The 22,122-nt window shown below is 39.9% G+C and overlaps 1 protein-coding gene across 4 annotated transcripts in view; it reads right to left on the bottom strand.

Moving 5' to 3' along the window:
- Ust (uronyl 2-sulfotransferase) overlaps nt 1-22,122 on the bottom strand; it is a 276,799-nt gene that overhangs the window by 145,346 nt on the left and 109,331 nt on the right. For all 4 annotated transcript variants that reach the window (XM_074072414.1, XM_020179625.2, XM_074072417.1 and 1 more), the window contains exon 2: nt 19,061-19,104. In XM_074072414.1, coding sequence (XP_073928515.1) covers nt 19,061-19,104 — 44 coding nt within the window. The remainder of the gene's footprint in view (nt 1-19,060; nt 19,105-22,122) is intronic.

The raw sequence follows: 22,122 nt of genomic DNA on the forward strand, positions 1-22,122 counted from the left end.
TTTATGTACACACCTCCCTAAAGTATCCAGAATGCTATTTCCTCATGGGATATAAATCATAGACCAACCCCCAAACTGCGTTCTGCAATGTACTGTTTTCAGTACTACAGTTAATATCTTTCAATAAACAATTCCTTTTGATCTTACTTGAATAATCAGGATTCAAAAGCACACGTAAAAGAGCATCAATTCCATTATTAGCCAGCGTGAACACAAATGAAAACTTTAATCTACCAGGCAGAGATTTTTCTGTCACACATGTACAATCTGCACATTAAAGAAGTTCTTTGTTGTATAAAATTTCCCATATTTACATAAGTTATGAATCGTAGATAAGGCTTCTCCTTAATGGAGAACCAACTCAAATGTAAGCAAGGAAATTATTATCAGTTTAATGCAGTGTAGACTTGATGAAGTTGTTCTTGATGGTGGGCAATGATGGTGTCTTATTTCTCTCAAATCCTACAGTAGTACATGGTAACTCTCTGGTAAGAACCGTGACTTTGCTTTCTATAGATTTCAAGAAATAAAGTGTTTTACCAAGACCAAAAATAAACCTCACTACTTGTGGGAGAAAAAAAGTGAAGTCCTTTGTTTTGTTTTGCTATAATAAAACATATTCATGACTCTTGCTTAAATTCCATTCGTGGTTGGCCAAATCAAAATAATTTAAAATGGCACCACTGAAGGCCCATGCTGTGGCTTGAAAGTGTCCCTCCAACATCAACATTCAGGTTTTGAAACTTAATGGCTAATGTTAAGAGGTGGGGACTTTCTCCCCTCATGAATGACATTAATGCCCTTACAAACAGAAGCTTCAGAGTTTAGTCCTCTTGTCCCTCCACCTCCCACCACGTGAGACACAGAGTTCCTCTCAAATACAGCTCTCTCCCGCAATTGAACCTGAGGCTCCTTGATCTTGAACTCTCCGGCCTCTAGAATTGAGAGAAAGAAACCTCTGCTCTTTAGAAATTTCCTGGTCTGTGGTATTTTCTTATGGCAGCACAAAACAGATGAAGACAGCCTGTAAAACTCAAACTCTGCTTATTATTGTGACTCTTAGAGAAAGTTCCTTTATGTTTGCAAACACACATACATGCATGCCAGACCCACTACCCTATCCCATGACAACCCACTGAGCATTCATTAATTGCAAATAGACTACACTAAGCATTATACATGGTTTCTTTCAATTAATCCTCTCAACAACCCTATCATGTAGGAACTTTTGTCTCTATTATTTACAGGAGTAAAGTAAGAATAATAGACATTTAGAAATCCGTGCCAAATCACACAGCAAGAGGCAGAGGCTTAATCTGACGGTCCCCTAAACTCTGGGAGCTGAGCTCTCACTACTTTCTTTCCATGGCATTCATGTCAATGCAATCTGTCTTCAGTGACCATTGTGTATCTTGACAAATTTTAAAATTGTAGAAACATATACTGGATAAACCTGTCTATGAAGTAGTCAAATGAAAAGCCTGGACCAGTTTATTTTTGACTATTCTGATAGTTTTACCCAAGAGGTAGTTAAATTATAGGACAGAATCAAAGGACTTGAAATTCTTATAAAACTCTAGTTTATACATTGTTCTTAATGTCTCGATGTGCCCTTTGGTGGCATGTTCTTTTTGGCCAGGATGAACTGGGCATTTGGTTTGGAAGAGAAAGGAAGAAACGGAAGAGGAATGAGGATCAAAATCGGAGAAAGCTGTGCCTCTGGGCAGGAAGCATGGATCTCTCTGGACACCACTGGTGATCAGTGTCCTCTAGCACCAAGCCTGCGAGCAATGCATGGTGGAATCACGCTGGTCAGGATGACATAACTACACTCATTTTGGATACCCCTGACTGTCATGGAAAAAGCCTCCTCTAGGTACATAAAAGAAGTACATATCCACTAAGTCAAAAGAGGTAGAGAAAATGTATGAAACACACTCTGTGCCCTTAAGAAACTGGAAATGGAAACATACACTTACAGGTAAAAATACAATGTATAATGGTGTGTGCCAGCTATTGTTACAGGAGAATATTAGATCATAAATGACATTTTTTTTTAGTGCTTTACAATTTTGCATAGTATGATTAGTAAAAGGACCTAAAAGCTACCTTCTCCAAGAAGGAGGAGTTGCGAGGTCATATAGTCATCAAAGACAAAATGAAGCCATGGTGGCTCAGAATACAACTGTCTAAAGACAGTCTGAGAGTTTTTAAAGCTGCTTTCTACCTGGCTTCCACTTTTGGTCTCTTCCTATTGTTGGCCTGCTTCACAATGATCATTTTTCTCTTACTCTCATATAGCTAGTACCATAAGGGGTTCCAATTCCCCCTTATGGGGCAGGGAATGAATGAAAAGCCAAGAGTGGGTCTAAATGTAACTCAGAGAAAGCCCAGCTGGTTTCATGCAGCTCTGGGGCCTGGGAAGAGAAAACTCCATTCCCTTCCTACCCTGGCTCACCATTGAAGATAGGGTAAGTCAAAGCTGAAGGTCAAGATGAGGATCTGAGCTGGGACAGAATTGTCAGGGAAGACACTCAGCCTACCTTTAATTAGGCTTTGCAATTCAGGGGCTAAGAAGTCCTGCAGTGCTGAGCTCCCTTGAGTCAAGCAGCTCACCAGAGCAGCAGGCTGCACTGGGGTTCAATTGCAGGGTGTCACCTCAGGGACATGGGAAGAAAGAGACGATTTAGAGGTTTAGGAAAAAGGCCATCCCATCTTTACCCATCAGTAACACAGACAGCATCTGACAGCTCCCTAAACATTAATCAGTTTCCTCCTTTTCACAAAAATGCGAATGCAATGAATACCAGAAAGTCGATTACTTCCCAGTTTTACAAATGAGGAAAACCCAGAAGAGTAGTTGGCTTTGCTAAGTCTAAGAACCAGTAAGAGACTGGAGATGTAGCTCAGGGGCAAAGCATTTGCTTAGCATGTAAGAGTACCTGGGTCCAATCCTGAGCACCACAAATTTAAATAAATTATCACTGACAGTGGGAGCCAGGGCTTGCACCAGACCTTCAAACTCGTAGTTCTGAAATCTTCACATGATGGAGCCTCCTCCAGCTCAGGCAGCTGCAGAATGTGCAAGATTTAAGCAAAGCCCTACAGAATGGGTAACTGGAAAAGAAGCAGCCCAGTGAATGTCCTGGAGATAAGACTCAGTACTGACTAAACTATAAATAAAAGTCAATAATTACTAAATATTTTTATTGAGAAAAAATAATTTTCATATTTCTATTATATGTAAAATAAAAATGATCAGATTGTATTCAAGAATATCAACTCTGAAACATTTGATTGTTCTTCCCAACACCCTGATTCTCTTTCTAATCAATTGTGGATTTGTCATCTGTGAAAATATATATACACTTCTATGGGGACTGATTTATAGTTTGGCTTGAACTGTCATTTGCACAAATGAAGTTCAGCTATTTACTATTCACCACAAGGAGAAGAACATCTTCAACTTGACTTTGACATACTTAAGATTTGAGGGACACTGAGTCTACTTAACATAGAGATGTGTTCAACGATTTATCGAAGAATTCCTTCTGGTTTCTGGTTTTATTTTCTTTGATCATTTTCCCAAACCAATGTCTTTCTTGATAAAAATCACACTCAATTTAGTCTTTTCTTCTGCCTTTCAAGATCATTCTAGTTAGCTTCTGGATGTTCTCCAGTTCAATTATGCCTCTCATGGTCTTTGTTGACTAAGACTGCGTATATGCTTTCATTTTAGATAAGTCATAGCTTGCATGGACAGTTATGTGCTTGCTTGAGGACGCCTGGTGCCCTTTGGGCTGCAGCATCATACTAGGTAGAAACCCCTAGGTGACAGTTGACAAAGACACTAAGCTCAGTAGATAGTACTGTGGTTAAGTACTGGAAGAATTTGTCATCACCTGCAAATTCAAATTCAGCAAAAATGTTAAGACAAATCAAACACTGGTATAAAAAAAAAGGTGTCACTATCAGCCTGTCTGTCCCATCCCTATCAACTTCCCCCCTCATTAGTTTCTAAAAGCTGAATTAAGTTAAGTGAAGTCAACATGTTTCTAAGTGCAAGATCACAAGCCACAAAGGAAGCATATTCTTTGAGAAAGTTATTTTAAAAATGCAATTCATGTGATAAAGAAAACTTACTTTAAACTAAAAATCAAGAATATACTTAATGGTAAAATACTTGTGATATTATCATTAAAATTTCAAATAAAAAAAAAAGATACCACCTCTAAACACCATTCACTTATTTAGCAATACTGAGTGCTAGTAAGTGCTGGTACATGTGGTAAGTAATGATACTAATTAATACACACTCCTTTACCATGGACTTTATATTATTTGATATTAATCTGGATAATACCAGAATAAAACTTGAGACAAAATTTCATAAGAAGAGATAAAGTGGATACTGTTTGGTCAATTGCTTCATTCAACTAACAAAAAGAATTTTTAAATGACTGAAATAAATTAAAAACTCAGAAATAAGACTATAGAACACAAAAAAAATCAATTGTTTTTCAACATTACAACAATCAATGTAAGATACAGTGGGAAAAGGTCCATTCGGAATAGCAACCAAAAAATAAATAAAATATCTAAGAATAACCACTTGCAAAAAAATGTACAGAACTTAAGAGGAACCAAAGAATTCTATGATAAACAACGTCCTAGAAAAGCTCTTGGAAATTAAAAGCAGGAGAACAACAGGGTGAAACTGAAGAGGAGGCTGGGAAAGTTGAAAAACAAAAACTATACTTCAAGGGATTTCTGCAATTCACAAAGTTGAGAATCTCTTCCCAATAGCAGAGCAAAAAGATAAAGAAAAGAAAAATAAAAAGAATGGACAATTAGTCCTAGAGGCTCAATCTTCAAGCAAGAAAGATCCAAAAAACCAGAAAATGGACCCACGGGCAAAACCATCGATGAAAAAGTTAAGCAGAATTCCCAGGAAGTGAGTTTCCAGGTCCACCAAGGATCTGGACTGGGACATGAAAAAGTGACACACCCTAGGCATGAAATTGAAAAATTCTGAGCACTAAGAACAACAAACTTCCACAGAGACAGATTAGATTTTCAGATAATGGGTACAGAATTAGTCTTCTCCACAGAAATGTTAGAAGCTAGAATAAAGTGGACTGAGACCTTAACTTCCCAGGGGAAATGACTCTGTGATAGGACACTCATGCTCAGTGCTCTTAGCAGTCAGGCTGGGCTTTGTGAGCAGGACTGGCCAATGGACTGCTCACAGAACGGCACTCGTCACTTCCAGGCTGAAGGAATGTAGTCTGCATGTGTCCCTCTGGGTCTGTGTCCTGCCATAATGATGCAGAGGTCTCCTGCTGGGATGAAGTCATAAGATGGAAAAAAAAAAAAAAGGTAGCTTCCCTAAGAGCCACTGGGCTCACAGAAGGTCTGACGTAAGCAACAAACAAATTCTAATGTGTAAAGCCACTAAGATTTCTGGGTTTAATTCCATAACCTTACCCTATTCTGTCTGATATAGATTTCCAATCTGGAGTTCTACATCCTGTCAAAGCATCCATCAAGGATAAATGAATATATTTTCAGAACTGCAACATTTTAGGAAACTTCTATCACTACATCTTTTCTCCAGAAGCCACTGGAGGAAAAGGAAAGAGGAAGACATATGTGGAAGGAAAAATAGTGGCCCCAAAGAGATGTCCTGTCCCCATCTCAAGAACCTGTAGATATTTTATGTACTCATATGGCCAAAGGGATTTGCAGTTATGATTACCTTAAGGATCTGGAGGTGGGGACAGAATTCTGGCTTAGCCAGGTGGCTCCGATGTACAAGAGCCCTGGTAAGTGCAAGAGAGAGTCAGAGTCAGAGATCTGAAGACAGAGAAAGGGGCGGTGAGCCAAAGAATGCTGGTAGCCTCTAGAAGCTAGAGAAGTCAGGAAAATGGATTCTCCCCCAGAGCTTCTAGAAGTTACACTAATACCTTGATTTTAAACCTCTGTGATCCATTTTAGCGTTCTGACCTCCAGAACTGGAAGATTTGGATCAAGTCACTATGTTTGTGGCAATTTGTGACAGCAACAAAAGAAAATTGATACAACGTGGTTTTGCAGAAAATGGAAGAAAACAAGAAAAGCGTGAAGGGAGATCCCAAGACACACCTGAGCAGGTGGCTGGGAGAGAAACTGAAGAGAAGGTTCCACAACTGGGGAAGAGATGGAGGGTAAATTGGAGCTCATAGAAAAGTATGTAAATAAATTGACAAGCACGACAATTACTTTTATAAAGAAAAGAAAAAGCTTCAGAGTGGCCCGCTGCTACTGTAACTTATTCTTAGCAATAAAAAGAGGGTTCTGGTTTAGCCCAATAACATATACACAGGTTAGAAGGGTTAGGCACAAACAGGGTGCCTAGATGCAGTGGGATGGGCAGGCTGCAGCGAAAAAGCTAAACCTTTCTATTCCACAGAGGAATTGCTTGTCTAAAGCTGTATCAAATTAAGAATCGGAAACATAAGCAGGATATCTAGAAATATTAGAATGGATACTGAAGAACTGGTTAAAAGAGTTGAAGTAATAGCTTCTGAAGAGTGGCAAGTGACCTGGAGGGTGTATGTGTCAGGACTGCTGTTTTCATAACAAGCTCATGAGCCATTCTGTTCTCTAAACACTGGATGTTATGTGCATACATAACTTTGATCAAAGAATAGAAGGACTGGCAAAATATTTCCAACAAATGATAGGAAGGCTTCAATATTCTTAATATGCTATAAAGACTAGATAGGATGGAAAATTTGTTCCTTTTGGTTGCTCCTGCCAGGTGTCACTGGGAGTGATTTTTTTTTTCCTGTACTCTATAATTTTCTGTACTTTCCAAATTAAAATGAAATAGGAATGTGTACAATCTATAAAACAAAAAAAAATTGATTAAAAGTTCAAGGAAGAAATAAAGTCAACAAGAAAAGAATTAGGTAGCTATAGTTGGGAGCTACTAAGATGATTTAAGTTGCAACAACTTTGAAAACCCTGAGGTGACTGTCACTCTGCCCAAGAGTGGTGGCATGGGTTTTTCTTAATTTACTGAAGCAATTTCTTGATTAAATATACTTTCCAACAACAATGTACAATTTTAACACGTCATGCTTTGTTAAAAGCTCTATTTTTTTGTTCAAGGCAGCCTCACTCCAACAACCAGCTAAGTCCACAATTGTGACTGGGACACTGGTGAGGGTTAGGAGAATGTCTTATCAACTGGCCCTTCGGGAGTGGGGTGGGGAAGAAATTAAAAGAGCAATTACATAAGCTACTTATTTTTAAACCTGTGGTTTCACAGAATTTTTTAATAAAAAGAAACAATGTGGGAGATAGGCTTAATAGTACTTAATATTTGTTGAGGAAGAAATGGATCCATTATGTTCTTTTGGGAAAGAGGACACATTACATGCTCAGAAAACTGCTACATTTAGAAAAAGCACTGTGTGTCTGAATTTGGATATAGATCTCCACTGAAAGCTGGACTCTCAGGAGGCAGCTCTGCTGGGCCAAACACTTCCACATTCATGGTTTAAGAACTATGAAGAGCGTGAAATAAGGTGAAGTGGGAACACGGGTGACTTTGTGGAAGAAACAGCAACTGTGTTATGTAAGCTTGGTCTGTTTCCCTTTTGTACATTGTTCTACCTTTTAAGTTATTAGTTACTCATTTCACACAAAATAGCTTTGTTACAGCATATTCTGGGCACTGGAAACTCTTCGAATTATTTAAAAATAAAATATTCTAGTCATTAATTGATCAAAAAAGTGAGAGGGTGGAAGGAATTCCTTCTAAGTCGTGCCCATCAGAGTGAAACTGATTCTTGCTAGTTCTGTCTTTCACTAAACCTAATATATTTATCATGAATCATTAAACACAAACCTGTTGCCCAGTTCAATTGATTCTTCCACAAAACAAAAAGCAGTTTTGCTTTTGTAGACTTTCTTTTTTTAAAGAACTTAGGATAAAATCAAGTTTGACATGGAGGACAATATGTCCATAAGAAAAAGAAAATGGCAAGGGATTGGAGAAAGCTGCCCTTAGTGTGCTGAAGTAGCTCAAGGAAGGCAAGGAGGAATAACCAGGAATCCCAACATCCTTGTATGTTGGAGACTGGCACTATATACCAACTGGCAAGCAATTGCTTTCAAAAGGCCCAAGAAAACCAGGTGGGGAGGGGAGGGCTGGGAGCGATGCTCACTCTAAGTTACAGAAACTAAGTCATGAAAATCTGTAGAGTTTTACAAAGAAAACTGTATAGTGCCAGGATGCACTGCTGGGCAGTCATTATGTACCTGTCACCATGCTAGTTATCCAATTGTCCCATGTAAGGCTCAAAACCCTAAGAGCAGACATCACCATCCTCTTTTAGAAGTGTTAAACTGAAGACCGGGCACCAGTGGCTTATGCCTGTCATCATCTACATGGGAGGGAAGCAGATCAAGCCAGCCTGGGGGAGACCCTATCTCAATGGACAAAAGATGGGCGTGTACACGCCTGTCATCCCAGTGATGGCAAGAAGCACAATATAGAAGGAATGTGGTCCAAGCGGGCCTGAGCAAAAAGTGAGAGCTAATCTCCAAAAACACCAGAGCAAAGAGAGCTTGGAGGTATGGCCCAAGAGGTAGAATGTCTGCCTAGCAATGGTAAAATCCTGAGTTTAAATCCTAGTACTACCTTTAAAAAAAAAAAAGAAGAAATAGAAAAATTAAAGCTCAAGGAGGGTGCACTTGTTCTAAGGAAACTAAGGTAACTAGTCATATAGTAGGACTTTAACTGAGGTCTGATTCCAAAATTCAGGCTCCTCCACTATTTAGTTGTCTATTCAAGAATGAATAGACAACTCAGAATGAAGCATGAAGCACCTAGCATGCTAACACAGTAACACCTTAACTCTGAGGGGTTGGTACATTGGGCATATTGTCTGTACATTTTATTAGTCTTGTTAATAATTAGTATGTAAGATGTGTCAGAATTTAAAAATAACAATAAGGAATTTGTATTGGTTTTGGCTTGAATAAAGACAAGAAGGCATAATAGACTTCCTGAGAACGCCAGTGGTTTGTCTTTCCAAGATACTCAGACAATATGGGTCTTCACCACAGCAGATGCTATTAAGCAGGATAAGAATGCACTTTGAAAGATGGGGAGCCACTTTTCAGAGCCACAGTTTAAGAACCACAGCTCAGGAACTGCCACCATAGTGGAAGCTCCCAGACAGGGCAAGTGCCTTGTACCCCAGTTCTGTGCCAGAGATTTATTTGCTCCATTCGGGTCCTCACAGACAAGTGGAAAACACGGTGGATGGCCATGACTACATCCTGAAAAAAAACAGATTTGGAGGCACTTGGGCCAGGAACAAGAAATTCATTATTCTCTTGAATCTCAGCCTTACTCTTCTAAGTAAAAAGTGACTCCGACCAAAGGAGGCTGTGTGCATATAAAATCCAGTAATCCTGCCTTCAGGGAAATGGGGGTTTCTGCATCCAGAAACCTTCTCCAAGTTGACTGATGCTTGGCCCAGCAATCTGAAAGTAATTGTGCTCTCAGTGCCCTCCATAAGTAATTTACCTGCTATGATTACAAGATACTTGGGTTTTGTTCCTTAGACCGAAGCAAAGAATGGAGACCCTGGTTTCTTTACTACAGAACATAAAAAATATTCTTTTGGTTAATGGGGTCGTCATACTCAAAGGAGTTGTTGAAGGGGAAAAAACAAAACAGAAATGAAACATAATCTTTCTTTGGATTTGGCAGTTGTGTTGTTAAATGTTAGGCTGAGAAATCTTCAATAGAAATAAGGACTTAGTTTGAAAAAGAAAATGAACTTTCTCAACTATTTTTCTGTTACCCTCATAGCTTCTGATCCTGTGGAAGTAGGACATCTCCCTTCAGGAACTTTCTCTTATTAAAAATTCATTTGTTGTCACTTGGGTCATTTTCAGAGAAAAATATGCTCATATGACATCATATGATTTTTGTATATAAAATAACAAACTGAACAGTAGAAATGAATTTCAAATAGAAGAAGCTGGAGAGAATGTTGGGGATAAGAACATAACTAATGACATAGAAGTATAAGTAAAAGTAAAGAAGGGAAGCTGGGACAAAAATCTGAGAAGTACTGAATGTTGAAAAAAATGCACTTGATTTATCCTGGGCTTCTAAGGATGGTCTCAAAGTTTATTAAATCAAACCAAATCACTAAGTGCTATCCTGATAATTGAAGATAATAAACGTGATCCATTTGTACTACTTCCTAGGACTACCATAACAAAGTCTCACAGACAGGGTGGCTTAAAACAGTCATCCTATCTATCATATCTATCATATCTATCTAGATATCATATCATATCTATCATATAACTATATCTATCATAGTTCAAGAGACATGGGATCAAGGTATGTGGAAGATTAGCTACTTCTTGGTGGCTCAGAGGAAGAATCTGTTCCATGCCTCTCTCTAGGCTCTGGTCATTGTCAGTCAGCCTGAGGGAACCTTGGCTTGTGGCCACATAATAGCATTCTCCCTGTGCCCAAATCTCTCTTTTCTTGTAAAGACATGGGTCATATTGCATTTAGGGTCCACCTTACTCCAGTAGGACCTCATCTTAACTTTATTACATCTGCAAAGAGCCTCTTTCCAAATGAAAGCACATTTGCAGTGGTTAGGCATATTCACAGAGGTTAGGGTTTGACATAGCTTTTTAGGGTGTAGGGAGCACAATTCAATCCACCACACCTTTCAAAACTGAACTTGGAACTGGCCACTCCTTTTCTAGCCTACAATTTGTCCTGTTCTAGCCTACAATTTGTCCTGTTCTACAATCATGTAGACCTGGTCCTCATCTCCTAGGCTATTAACTTTTCTCTTTCCTATTAAAGTCAAGCTCTCAAAATAATTCATATCTCTATTCCCATCTGCAGTTCTTCAAACTCAGTAGTGAGGCCCATTCCTCCTCATCCCTTCCGTCCAAGACTATGGCTTTGTCAGTCCCTCCTACCTGGCCTCCAGAACTCTCCCTGAGCAGACATCAGGTTGAGCTTCTAGGTTCACCCTGTGTTCATCTTTATCATAGCACCCAGAAGCCCAGTTAGGGCATGGAAGGGTCCTGTTTGCCAGCCTGTCCTCCCCAGTGGATCTAAACTCTTTTGTGGGTAAGACTGTGCCTTTTGCAGCCTTCTAGCACATTGCACAGAGCAAACACAACCTTGGTGTACAGTAAACGCTTGAATAGAATGTATGGTTATCTGTACTGGGCCATTTAGACTCAAGAATATATTAACATGGAACCAGGTGCTCTCATAGTCTTCAATTCCTTCAAATCTCTTGATGCAACTGGATGATAAACTAGTAATGTAACTATTAGCTTATCAGATGGCAGAGGTTATCTTTGACTTTTTGTTTGTCTTCCTGATCCCTAGGCCAAAGTAGGCACTCAACAATCAACTGATAATGAAGAGAAATTAGCATCTGAGGATGGGCAAGAAGGATTGAGCGCCCCACTGCCAGACACTGTTAAGTGCCATGCAAATATTATCTCAGTTAATATTATCATTTCTCACTCATTTGCAGAATGCTTGCTCAGCATAATAAATTGTAAATCCTCTCCTAATGAGTCCATTTTAAGATAAAATTTTGAATCCTGACACTGTCTAGCAGATTACTTTGTATATATATATAAGTAATAAGTACTATTTTATCAAAAAAAGTGCTTTTATGCAAAGGTGGACATCAGTTATATAAACCTTCCTTATACATTCAGGATCCACTAGACCCAATTTTAATTAAGTATTTTTACACAGTTTTAATTACTTGTATGGACTAATATCTCATAATTTTACTTTCTTAGCGATGTCTTCAAGAAAAAAAGGGTAAATGTACATTTTTTGAAGTAAGGAGAATAAAACTCCTCTACCTTGAAATTACCATGAGTCCACCAGGTCCCTTTAAGATAATCTAAAACCCATTATGAGATCTTAGTGGTTTTATTTTTCCTATTTTTAACACTGTGCTATTTCATCCTCCAGGGAATAACTACCCATCCATTATGCATCAATTGTTCTCAAAAGTTTTAAAAAGACTGAAATAACAGGACAACGGAAGACTGATGGAACATTAGGACGAGCCACCTAATAGAGGCTTTACTGATGACCAAAATGTTCAATTGTGTATTTTCTAACATGGTAAAAACTAAAAAAAATGTGACTACAGAGAGTTTGAAAAGTGGCTAGTACAACTAAGAAGGTGAATTTTTACCTTTTGAATTTTAGCTAATGTAAATTTTAACTAACATAATGGTTCCATGAGCCTAACAGCTACTGTGCTGAACAGGGTACGCCTTTGGAAATGACTCATCTGTGAAATCAATGGCCACTGTTGCAACACCCTTTGTATTTCTTATTGCATTCATTTATCAAAGTATTGCATCATTTATCTTTCCAAAGATAAATGAAGAGTAGAAATGCCATCTTTATGGTTTGCTGTTTTGCTTTTTTTTTTTTTGTGTGGTGCTGAGAATCAAACCCAAGGCTTTGTGCATACTGGGCATACTCTGTCATTGAACTATAGCTATAGCCTTTTTTAGTTTGCTTTTAACTTACATTGAATAGGGTAGAGAAATTAAAAGATTTCTTTCCAAACTCTAATGACAAAGAGACAAAAACTGACGGAGAGGTTTCACAAGCACTAGAGGAATTAGAGATGAATGCAGAGTCAGAGAACAGCAAGGAAGACATGATGAACTTGAACTGTGAACCTCCGATGATGACATCCTACATTAATCCTCTCAAACTCAAAAAACAACACATGGTCCATGTATTTATCTAGACACAAAAGAAAACATGGTATTCTTATGCCAGTCCTTCAAAGGAAGGAACTCATCAAATGATATTTTGGGAAAAGAACCTGGCCCACTTTGTTTTGCTGATGGACATGGGACAGTAATTCTTCACCTTTTGAGATATGTGAACATCAAAATCTAATTTATGTGCAGTTTGAAAATGGACTAATGCTAAAAGCAGGTATGTATACAAAAGTAATTGAAAAGAAACAGATAAAATAAATATGAAAGAATTTATTTTAAAAAAGCTGAACGTGTCCACTAGACCAAAATGGTAAATGGTGATGGGTATATTTTTCTGAAATACTAAGGCCAAATGTGTGTGTGTACTAATCAATGTACTAGGTTATTTTAAAGTGTAAAAGTCCATTAGTAAGGTTAAAAATTATTGTATTCCTACTTGAATTTATCATTTTCTTCAAATGGTTAAAAGCTGGGCCAAGGAGCTACACAGCCCTGGGCTGGAATCCCAAATTTAAAACTTAATACATGATCTTTGGCAAATTAGTCAGCCTCCCTTAGATCCCATTCCCTCATCTGTAAAATGAGGATTAAAAAATTATTTCCTCTTTTACAGAGTTCAGTAGAGAGTAAAATTTGCATACAAAGTGCTTAGCTTACTGCTTGGCACATGGGAAAAGATGTGTATCAGCCATGGATGGTGATTTTATTATCCTTGAGTTGATTAGAACAGCTCTCTTTATCTATCAGATTTGGGAACCCAATAAATGTGACATGACAACCATGTCCATTTATTACAACAGAACTTATCATTGCTGATGCCTGCTACTCCTACCAGGTACCCACATTCCTGGTAAAGAGAAGCTAAGGAGGAAAAGAGGGCAAGGAAGAGGCAGGGTGCTCAAGAGGCTAAGAGTACTACTGCCTTTTAAACTCAACTTTAGTCTTCTGTTACATCAGGAAATTGCTTTTTCTGATGTTTAGAGTGAATAGGCATTACTTTCACAAACTCAAATTATACATCATGAAGGTAAAAAAATCTCCTGAAATCCCACTGCCCAGAAAAAAACACTACTAACCTTCTAGAATTTCTCTGTAGCCATACATGCATGTGCATATAATTTTACAGAAAGTGCTGTCATTTTAGGCTATTTCATTCCTGCTTTTGTATTCAAGCGTGTCTTTCCCTTTCTCACTAGAGAGCGACATGCTTGTTCTTAATATGGCTCCAACCTTAAACCACACAGTGGTAGTAAAAAGTGATAGCATAAAGAAAACAGTAAGATCCACCTTCCAATAATGGCTTTGTTGAAAGACCAAGGTAAGCTGTGAGGTCCCGTGGATTTCAAAAACAAGGGAGAATCAAAGGCATTTTTTTCCTTATGAAAATACTGGAGAGAAAGAGGACCTGGTCCCTGAGTGTGCTGTATGGCACACCCCATTCCCCACATGTTTATTAATGTGGAATGTAAAACTTGTAGAATTGAACTTTTAATAAAATGAGAAATTGCTGTAATCTCAGTATATTTTCAGGGTTTAAAACTCTTATTTTATCTAGATCACAACTCTTTCAGCCTTGGCATCAAACAGTTATTCTGAGTGCTAAGCAAATATGAAAAATATGGGACTGGCCTTCATCTTACTTTTCCATGCCAAGCTGGCTTACTCCAGAGGCCAGACAAGTGTGAGTCCTTGTCCTCTGGATGCCACCATGTCTCGGGATAAGCTAGTGATCTGCAGACCTAAATAACCAGGGCCCCACCTCAGGGAGCACTCCAGGGACTTTTATCTGGAAGTCTGAGGTCATCACTTCTGGGACTCAATTCTACCCTGCCAGAAGTCAGAAGCATGGGTGAAGAAATGTTCATATAACAATATTGTTTTTACTCATTTTCATATTTTTTTTACTATGGTTTCTGCTTAAAAAGTCAAGAGTAATTTTTGCCACTTCATTCCTAGATAATGAACAGACAGCTATGGTAGAAGAATCTGTATTAGAGAAAGTTCTTGTGGGTTTAAAGAGGTAGTGTTTGTAATTTTCAAACTTGGACAAGAGTTTATAAAATTGGCTTTACTCTGAAAGTGGCCAAAACCAATGTGACGTAAGCTGCAGCTTGAGAAGAGCTTAGATGAGGATGGGGAAGTGGGGAGTTGAAGACTAGACTGCAGGGAATGGGGAGGATGCAAGCTAGGGAATACCTATGGGAGGAAGAAGAAGGAAGCCAGCACACATGGGGTGCAGACACTGACCATCCATGGCCAGCTTGGTTTCAGCCCACGTGAGCCATCAAAAGACAAGTTCATATCAAGTGTACCTGGGCTTTCTGACCAAATAAAATCCTTTTTATCAAAACTGGAACCCAAAGTAATATCCCAACAAGCCAAGAGGATTGGGCCCCCAGGCAGAGTCCTCCTTTTCTGACACAGGGCAGGGCAGGGAGCAGGGAGGAGGGGGCAGGGAAGGTCTCCCCTATCCCCACCAGGGAGACAAGAGCAGTGGTAGAGTGGAAACTCAGCAGGCCCCTGCACCCTTATTGTTCCCTCTTATTTTCACTCCCAGACAGGTTATTGACCATGGGGAGCAAATTATGAGAACTTACATAAGCACAGTTGTACTCGATGATCTTCAGGCTAAGTTTAGCGTAGCCCCAGCCACAGAAGAGAGCGAGAGGCAAAATGAAGCACAGCTGCTTTTACTAAGTTGTTTAGATTCAGAGAAGCAGGAACCCAGGTTTCTCTTGTTACTATGTCACACCCCTCCCTGAGAACTGTTGTTCCACCTCCAAGACTCGCTGAAGGAGGACATGAGGTTTTTTTGATAGGGGATTGATGGAAGGGTTTTTGGATTTTGGAATTTTGATTGGCTGGCTGCAGCCTGCTTGTGAGGCTACTGCGAGAATGATGCTGCTAGAGATTAGAGGAAACATGGGACAATGCAAGTCTGAGAGCCAAGACTTTAAGTGGGATTAAAGGGAACATGGGACAGTGCGAGTCTAAAGATTGAGACTTTAAGAGTTATGCTAATGCAGATTTTAGACGCAAGTTTGAGCACCAAGACTGTAAGCGAGATTAAAGAAAATGTGGGACAGACAGAGTCTAAGGAAAGAGACTTTAAAGAACAGAAAAGAAGCAAGGTTTTAAAGAAAGACTTTACAAGTAAGGTCTTAAAGAATACAGAAGAAAAGAAGCAAAGTAAAAGAGGAGCTAATAGAGAAGTAAAAAAGCAACTCGGATGTGTCTCCATCCGAGTGCCCAGCACACCTGGCCCCAACTTTCTGCATGTCTGTCTTCTGTTGTTTGTCCTTTCTGAGTCTCCTGTCACCGCCAGTTACGTTCAGTAGTAACAGAGCTCTAGAAAGCTCAAGACAATTGGCCAAAGGAAATATGTTTCACTACAAGAAAGCTTAATAAGTCATCCTTAATTATTCAGTTCCTCTGCATAATAAGTCATGTCACTCTCGCTAGGCTATTAACAGTGCAAACAACACAGGAAAGGTCTAGAGAAATAGTTTTCATTCTGTTCATGGCCTTCATAGCAGCCTGTCTCCCACATGGGAGTATGGCTCCCAGTGTCAGCATCACCTGTAAACTTGTCAGAGATGCACATTCCTAGGTTTTACCCAAGATCTATTGGATGGGAGCCCAGCAATCTGTGTTTAAGAAGGCTCCAGGTATGTGGGGAGCGGATTAAAGCCTATGAGAACTGGGCACAAGCAAGGCGAGATACAGTTAATTGCTTTTAGCTGTAGGCTGAGACACACACAGCCCCCCTGGCCAGAAACAGGGAAAGGCAGAACAGCTGCGTCTCCTAAATTGTGTTCAGAGGAGCAGGAACGAAGGTTTCAATGTCATGCCCCTCCCTGTTGCTCCACCCTGTTTGCTGCTATAAAAGACCACTGAAGGAGGCAGAGGGGCTTCACTTTGGGCTTTTTTGTGTGGGAAGCTTTTGGAAGGGATAAGAATTATTGAAGGGGAAAAATTACTGAAGGGAAAAGAATTGTTGAAGGGAAAATGCTAAAGAGGGGTTGATAGAAAGTCTGCACCGAGAACTTTAACATAGGCTTCAGAAAGCAAAGCTGAGAACAAACCTCATAAATAGGCCTTAGGAAAGCTAAAGAAAAGCCAAAGAGAACATGGGACAGTGCACAGTGCAAGTCCAATGACGAGACCTTAACAGTTATGCATATGCAGGTTGCAGGGTGGCTATCTGCAAGTGTGAGCACCAAGGCTTTGAGGGAGCTAAAGAGAGATGGGACAGTGCAAGCCTGGGGGCAAAAGACTTTAAGAGCGATTAAGCTAAAGATAAACTGAAAGCAAACATGGGACAATGCAAGCCTAAGGAAAGAGGTTTTAAGCAAGGTTTTAAAGAACTACAAGGAGCAAGGCCTTAAAGAATCAAGATAAAAGAAGCAATGAGGGTTGTGCATCTCCAGCCAAGTATACAATGCACACCTGACCCCAACTTTCTGTCTGCCTATCCGGTATCTTTTCTAAAATCTCCAGTCCCCCTAGTTAAGCCCAGTTAGGTCCAGTAATAACGGAGGGGCGAAAGAGAAAACCTTGCTCCAGCAAGGGAGGGAGTGTGAGAAAAAGCACCCCCTTCATAGGTGATTCTGATGTGAATTCAAGTTCGAGAGTCCTGGCCTAGTGGAAAGAAGCTGGGACAGAAGCCAGAAGTCCTAATTCAGATATCAGCTCTGGATGCTGTGAGCAATTTAGTGAGAGTTAAAGAGGAGCCAGGATGTGCCTTTCAGCACATTGAGGCTAATGGAAGGATGAGAGGGTCCACATTAGAGCTGGTCGTGATCCTCAGAAAGCCAATAATATTCTGTATTCTTTTGACCCTCCATGGCAGGAGATATTTTTATTGTTCTTGATTCACATTTGTATTTCTAGTGACTGTAGCATCACAGGCCCTGAAAGCATATAATACATCAAATGGCAGGGCCACTCACGAATTGTAGTAAATACTACTATACAATTCATCAATAACCTTAATACTACCCTAGTCAAGTAAGCACGAGCAATGACTGATTTACTGTTTGTCACCCATCAGTGCTGAGTGCCCCGCATACAAAAGTCTATCAATTCTTTCAACTATCCTGAGCTCTGGATAGTATGTTTAGTTCTACTCTGCTCAGGAGAAACTGAGGCTCAGAATGTTAAGTAATTCATTCAAGGTCAACCAGTAGAGCCAGTGTCACATTCAGAAATGACTTCTTCCAAAGGTCAAGCCTGCAAATGTAGTGATGTAACTCTTTGGGGTAAATTTCCTCAAAGCCTCTAAGATTGGTGGCTGATTACCTTCTCAGCATTATTACCAGTTCTTATCTTACAGCTGCCCTTGGCACCCAGCACCTTCAGTGGTCAATGACAAAGAAAAGCAAGTACTGGGAGAGCTCAGTTTTTCTGGGCCACAGAAAAAATTCTTAAAGTAAGACTGAGAAGTATAAGGTTACCAATTTAATATTTTGCCAAGCTAACCCTGTCTCCCAAAGACTGATCTACTGTCACCATCATGTTCAATAAGGAAAAAATCCTGATGCCACAAATATAGAAATGACATGGGTTCAGAATAAAGGAGAGTCCACTATATTGCACGCTTATTTTCTCATATGCAATGATCATTTTTACCCTGATTCTCTCATTTTTTCATATGTTGGTATTTGGTTTTCACAGAACAGAAGAAAGAAGACAAAAGTGAGAAAACTGCACTGATGGACTTACTCTTTTGCCCCTCAGAAGTCAGGCAAAAGTGCTCATAGGAAGAATAAAAATGGGTGCGTAGGCCAGGCCAGGGCAGCCTTGAGAAGCCAAGAATGAATGGGACAGAGGCAGGCAAGAATGGGATAGAGGTGAGCCTAGCTGCAAGGTCCAAACGTATGGAGTAACCAGGTGGCAGGACACTACATCATGGGCCAGCATTGATGCCAAGGCAACTAAGGCAGCCAGGCAGGGGAAGCTGGCAGAGGTCTGACAACTTCGGTTTCTGGGCAGGTACTGCTGTTGATTGAGTAGTGGCTTCCCTCCTTTATCACTTTGGCTGTCTTCATGCTCCTTCTTTTCCTCCTCATCAGAAGTCAAAGATTCCTTTGACATCTGTTATTTTCTATTTTCCTGTGAATGATTTAGGCCAAGAGAATTCTAATTGGGGTTGCTGGGTGCCCAGGAACTGCTAGAGTCAGAGGCTATGAATACCAAGAAAGGAAAAGGGAATTTATGCTACAAATAAAGACCTTACCTTACTAGGAGGTGGCCCATGGTCATCCAAGTAAGTGGAATTTCCTAGAAAGAAAGGAAGAAAAAAGTTGATAGATCAATATTTTAAACCCAAATGAATTTATAGTGCAAAGGCATTGAAAATAAGCATTCAAGATACATTTTTATTCAGACAACAAAATCAAAGAACTACCAAATGGGTAATTTATCACAAGTTTGGCCACTTTTTGCTGATATTACAAACTTGGTTAATGGTTTCAGTATTACATATTCAAACATCCTATATAAATGGGCATGCATCACACAAACATGCCAATGCATATATCAGTAGTCCTCATCTAATACCTGTTGAGTTGACCTTAGACCACCGGGTCTCAAAGCTTAGTGTGCACCAGAATTAGCTACAGGGATTGTTAAAGCATACATTGCCCAGCCCTGCCTCTAGGGTTCTGATTCAACTGAGAATGAGCATTTCTAACCAGCAACCCAGCGAAACGGATGCTGCTGGTCCTGGGACCACACTTTGAGAAGCCTACAGGTTTCTCCAGTATGCCTTGAATTTGTCAACTTCTCTTCCTCTTTCCAGTCTAGCTTGATTGGTGTTGACTAATAGCCACCTTGGGCATATGTGTTTTCAGAGTGTGATTATTCTTTCCTGACCCATAAAAAAAGACACAGGAGGATTTGGAATTAAGGTTTATTGAAGTTTTTTTTTTCTTTTTAAGCACTAAGTTCTATACCAAGCACTTCACCTGATTCAATGATCAGAGGGGAAAACAGAGGCCTAGAAAAATTCAGTAACGCTCAAAGTCCACATGGCTATTATACTGCAAAGAAGAAAGAAGACTGGTTTTTGCAGGGTGTGTCTGGGCACCTGCTTATCTGAAAAGCCTGTCTAGTATCTTCATCTCAACTTCACCACAGCCCAGGCACTGCAGATGCCACCACCTGGCAACACTGGATCACAAGGGGAAGCCAATGATGTAGTCAGTCTAATCAGAGGCTACTAGCCATGAGGGGAACTGTTGTGAGTCTAGGGACATCATCTTCATCGGAAAAATAAAGATGGCAACACTTGCTAAAGGCATAAAATGTAGAAAAATGGAAACACGAGGTTATTTGTAGAGAATAACAGATCAGGGAATATCCAAACATAATAAATCACTGGGATTTGGCTTATAGGTTTTTCCACACTGACTCATCATCCATCCCTTTTTCTTTGTAGTCCTCTGATTTATAATCTACCTGATGTCCACAGGGGACTGTAATCTAACTGACCATTTGTTTGTGGTAAAGGGGCAACAGGGTCCAATTTTAATATACCAGACACAGTGTAAACACCTGCCATGCTCGTGATTGGGCCAGAGGCAGAAACCTTAAATGTGAATGTGATAAATAATTTGTTAGATCGTAATTACTGTGCTGAACTCTGCTCAGAACATACATAAATAGGACTTTAGGTCAGATTTAATTAAAAGGATGCACATAGCATGGTTGCCTGTCTATATTGAAGAATATTCCACGATAATGCAGCCAGGTTAGCTGCAAAGAGTTCCCTTTGTCCTCCTCAAGGGGCTGTAAGAAATCCCAACCCTACCCAGCATGTTCTCCAGATATCCAGCTCAAGTAAAATGTTTCTAGAAGACTAAAGATTTCCACAAGAATCCAAATTCCTAATGCTCTTAAAGGAAATGATCGAAATGCCTGATCACTGCCTCACACTTCAGACCAGGATCCCTTAGTCCTCAGCTTGGATGTCTTGGGACATCCCACACTTTACCCATCCAACACAGAACTCTTTAGTTGCTCCAGTTCCAGCCCCCATATTTCTGTCTCCTCTGCCTCCCTTGTTAGGTTACATAACATGTCTCTTTCCCCAAACGTGTCCCCTTTTCAGGCCAAAACCCAAAGTCGGCCTTAATCCATCTCTCTGCCCCATTTCATGCTTCCCAACCCAGTCTCAGGTCCTGTTTGCTGGCCTTCAAATTAAAACTCAAATTTGACCCTGTGCTAGTGGCTCATGCCTGTAATTCTAGCTACTTGGAAGGCTGAGAGCAGAAGGATCACGGTTCAAGGGCAATCTGACCAAATAGTTCATGACACCCCATCTCCAAGTTAATCAGAGCAACATGGACTGGAGGTGTGGCCCAGGTGGTACAGCGCTTGCTTTGCAAGCATGAAGCACTGAGTTCAAACCCCAGTTCCACAAAAAAAAAAAAAAAAAAAAAAAATTGGACCACATGTCACCAAGCCCCTAGAGCCATCCAGGAGAAACCTCAAATTTAGTATTTATCCCTAATGTTCTCCCGTACTCATATAGCAACCAGAGAGAGCTCCTTATCAATGAGATCATGTTAGCACTCTGCTTAATCCATTTCTTTAAGACCTTTACTATGATGTACAAAAGCTTACATGAGCCAGGCCTTGCCTCCTACCACTACTAGCCATGACAGCTCCAGAACACATCAATCTGTTGTTAACTAAGGACTTTCAGAATGGTTCTTTGCTCTTCCAGAAAAGCTCTTCCCACCCCTGCCATTCAGGCTCAACCCAAATGTCACTTCCTTGTAGAGGCCCTCTCTGAATACTCTATCTAAAATAGCTCACTCATTTTTTTTACCTGCTTGTTATATAAACTCCCTAAGGATAGGGATTTATCTGACTTGCTCATTGCTAGAGTTCCTAGAACAGACTCTGGAAGAATACAGCAGGTACTCAGTATTAAAGAATGAAATGGCCACTTAATTCACCCTCTACACTAGAAATTTCAGCAATGGCTTATAAGAAATGAAACAATACTTGCACATTACCCTAAGTTGCTCCATCATCATAGAGTTTGCAGTGTTTTAAACAAGTGAACAGAAAATTCATCATGAAGTTTGGGGGAAAAGAACCATCTTGGTTGGGAAGACTGCAGAAGTCTGCCCTCAGAATTTGTCCCCTTATTACTCAATGTCACAACTACCCAATCTGCATCATATTGAGTTATTTTCTCATCTTCTCCGTATCTATTTCTTCTTGTGCAAATGAAAATGACGGAGTCCAGCTCACAGATACGATGTCGGACTAAATAAATAATGCAAT

The sequence above is a fragment of the Castor canadensis genome, chromosome 1, assembly GCF_047511655.1.
Source record: "Castor canadensis chromosome 1, mCasCan1.hap1v2, whole genome shotgun sequence".
NCBI lineage: Eukaryota > Metazoa > Chordata > Mammalia > Rodentia > Castoridae > Castor > Castor canadensis.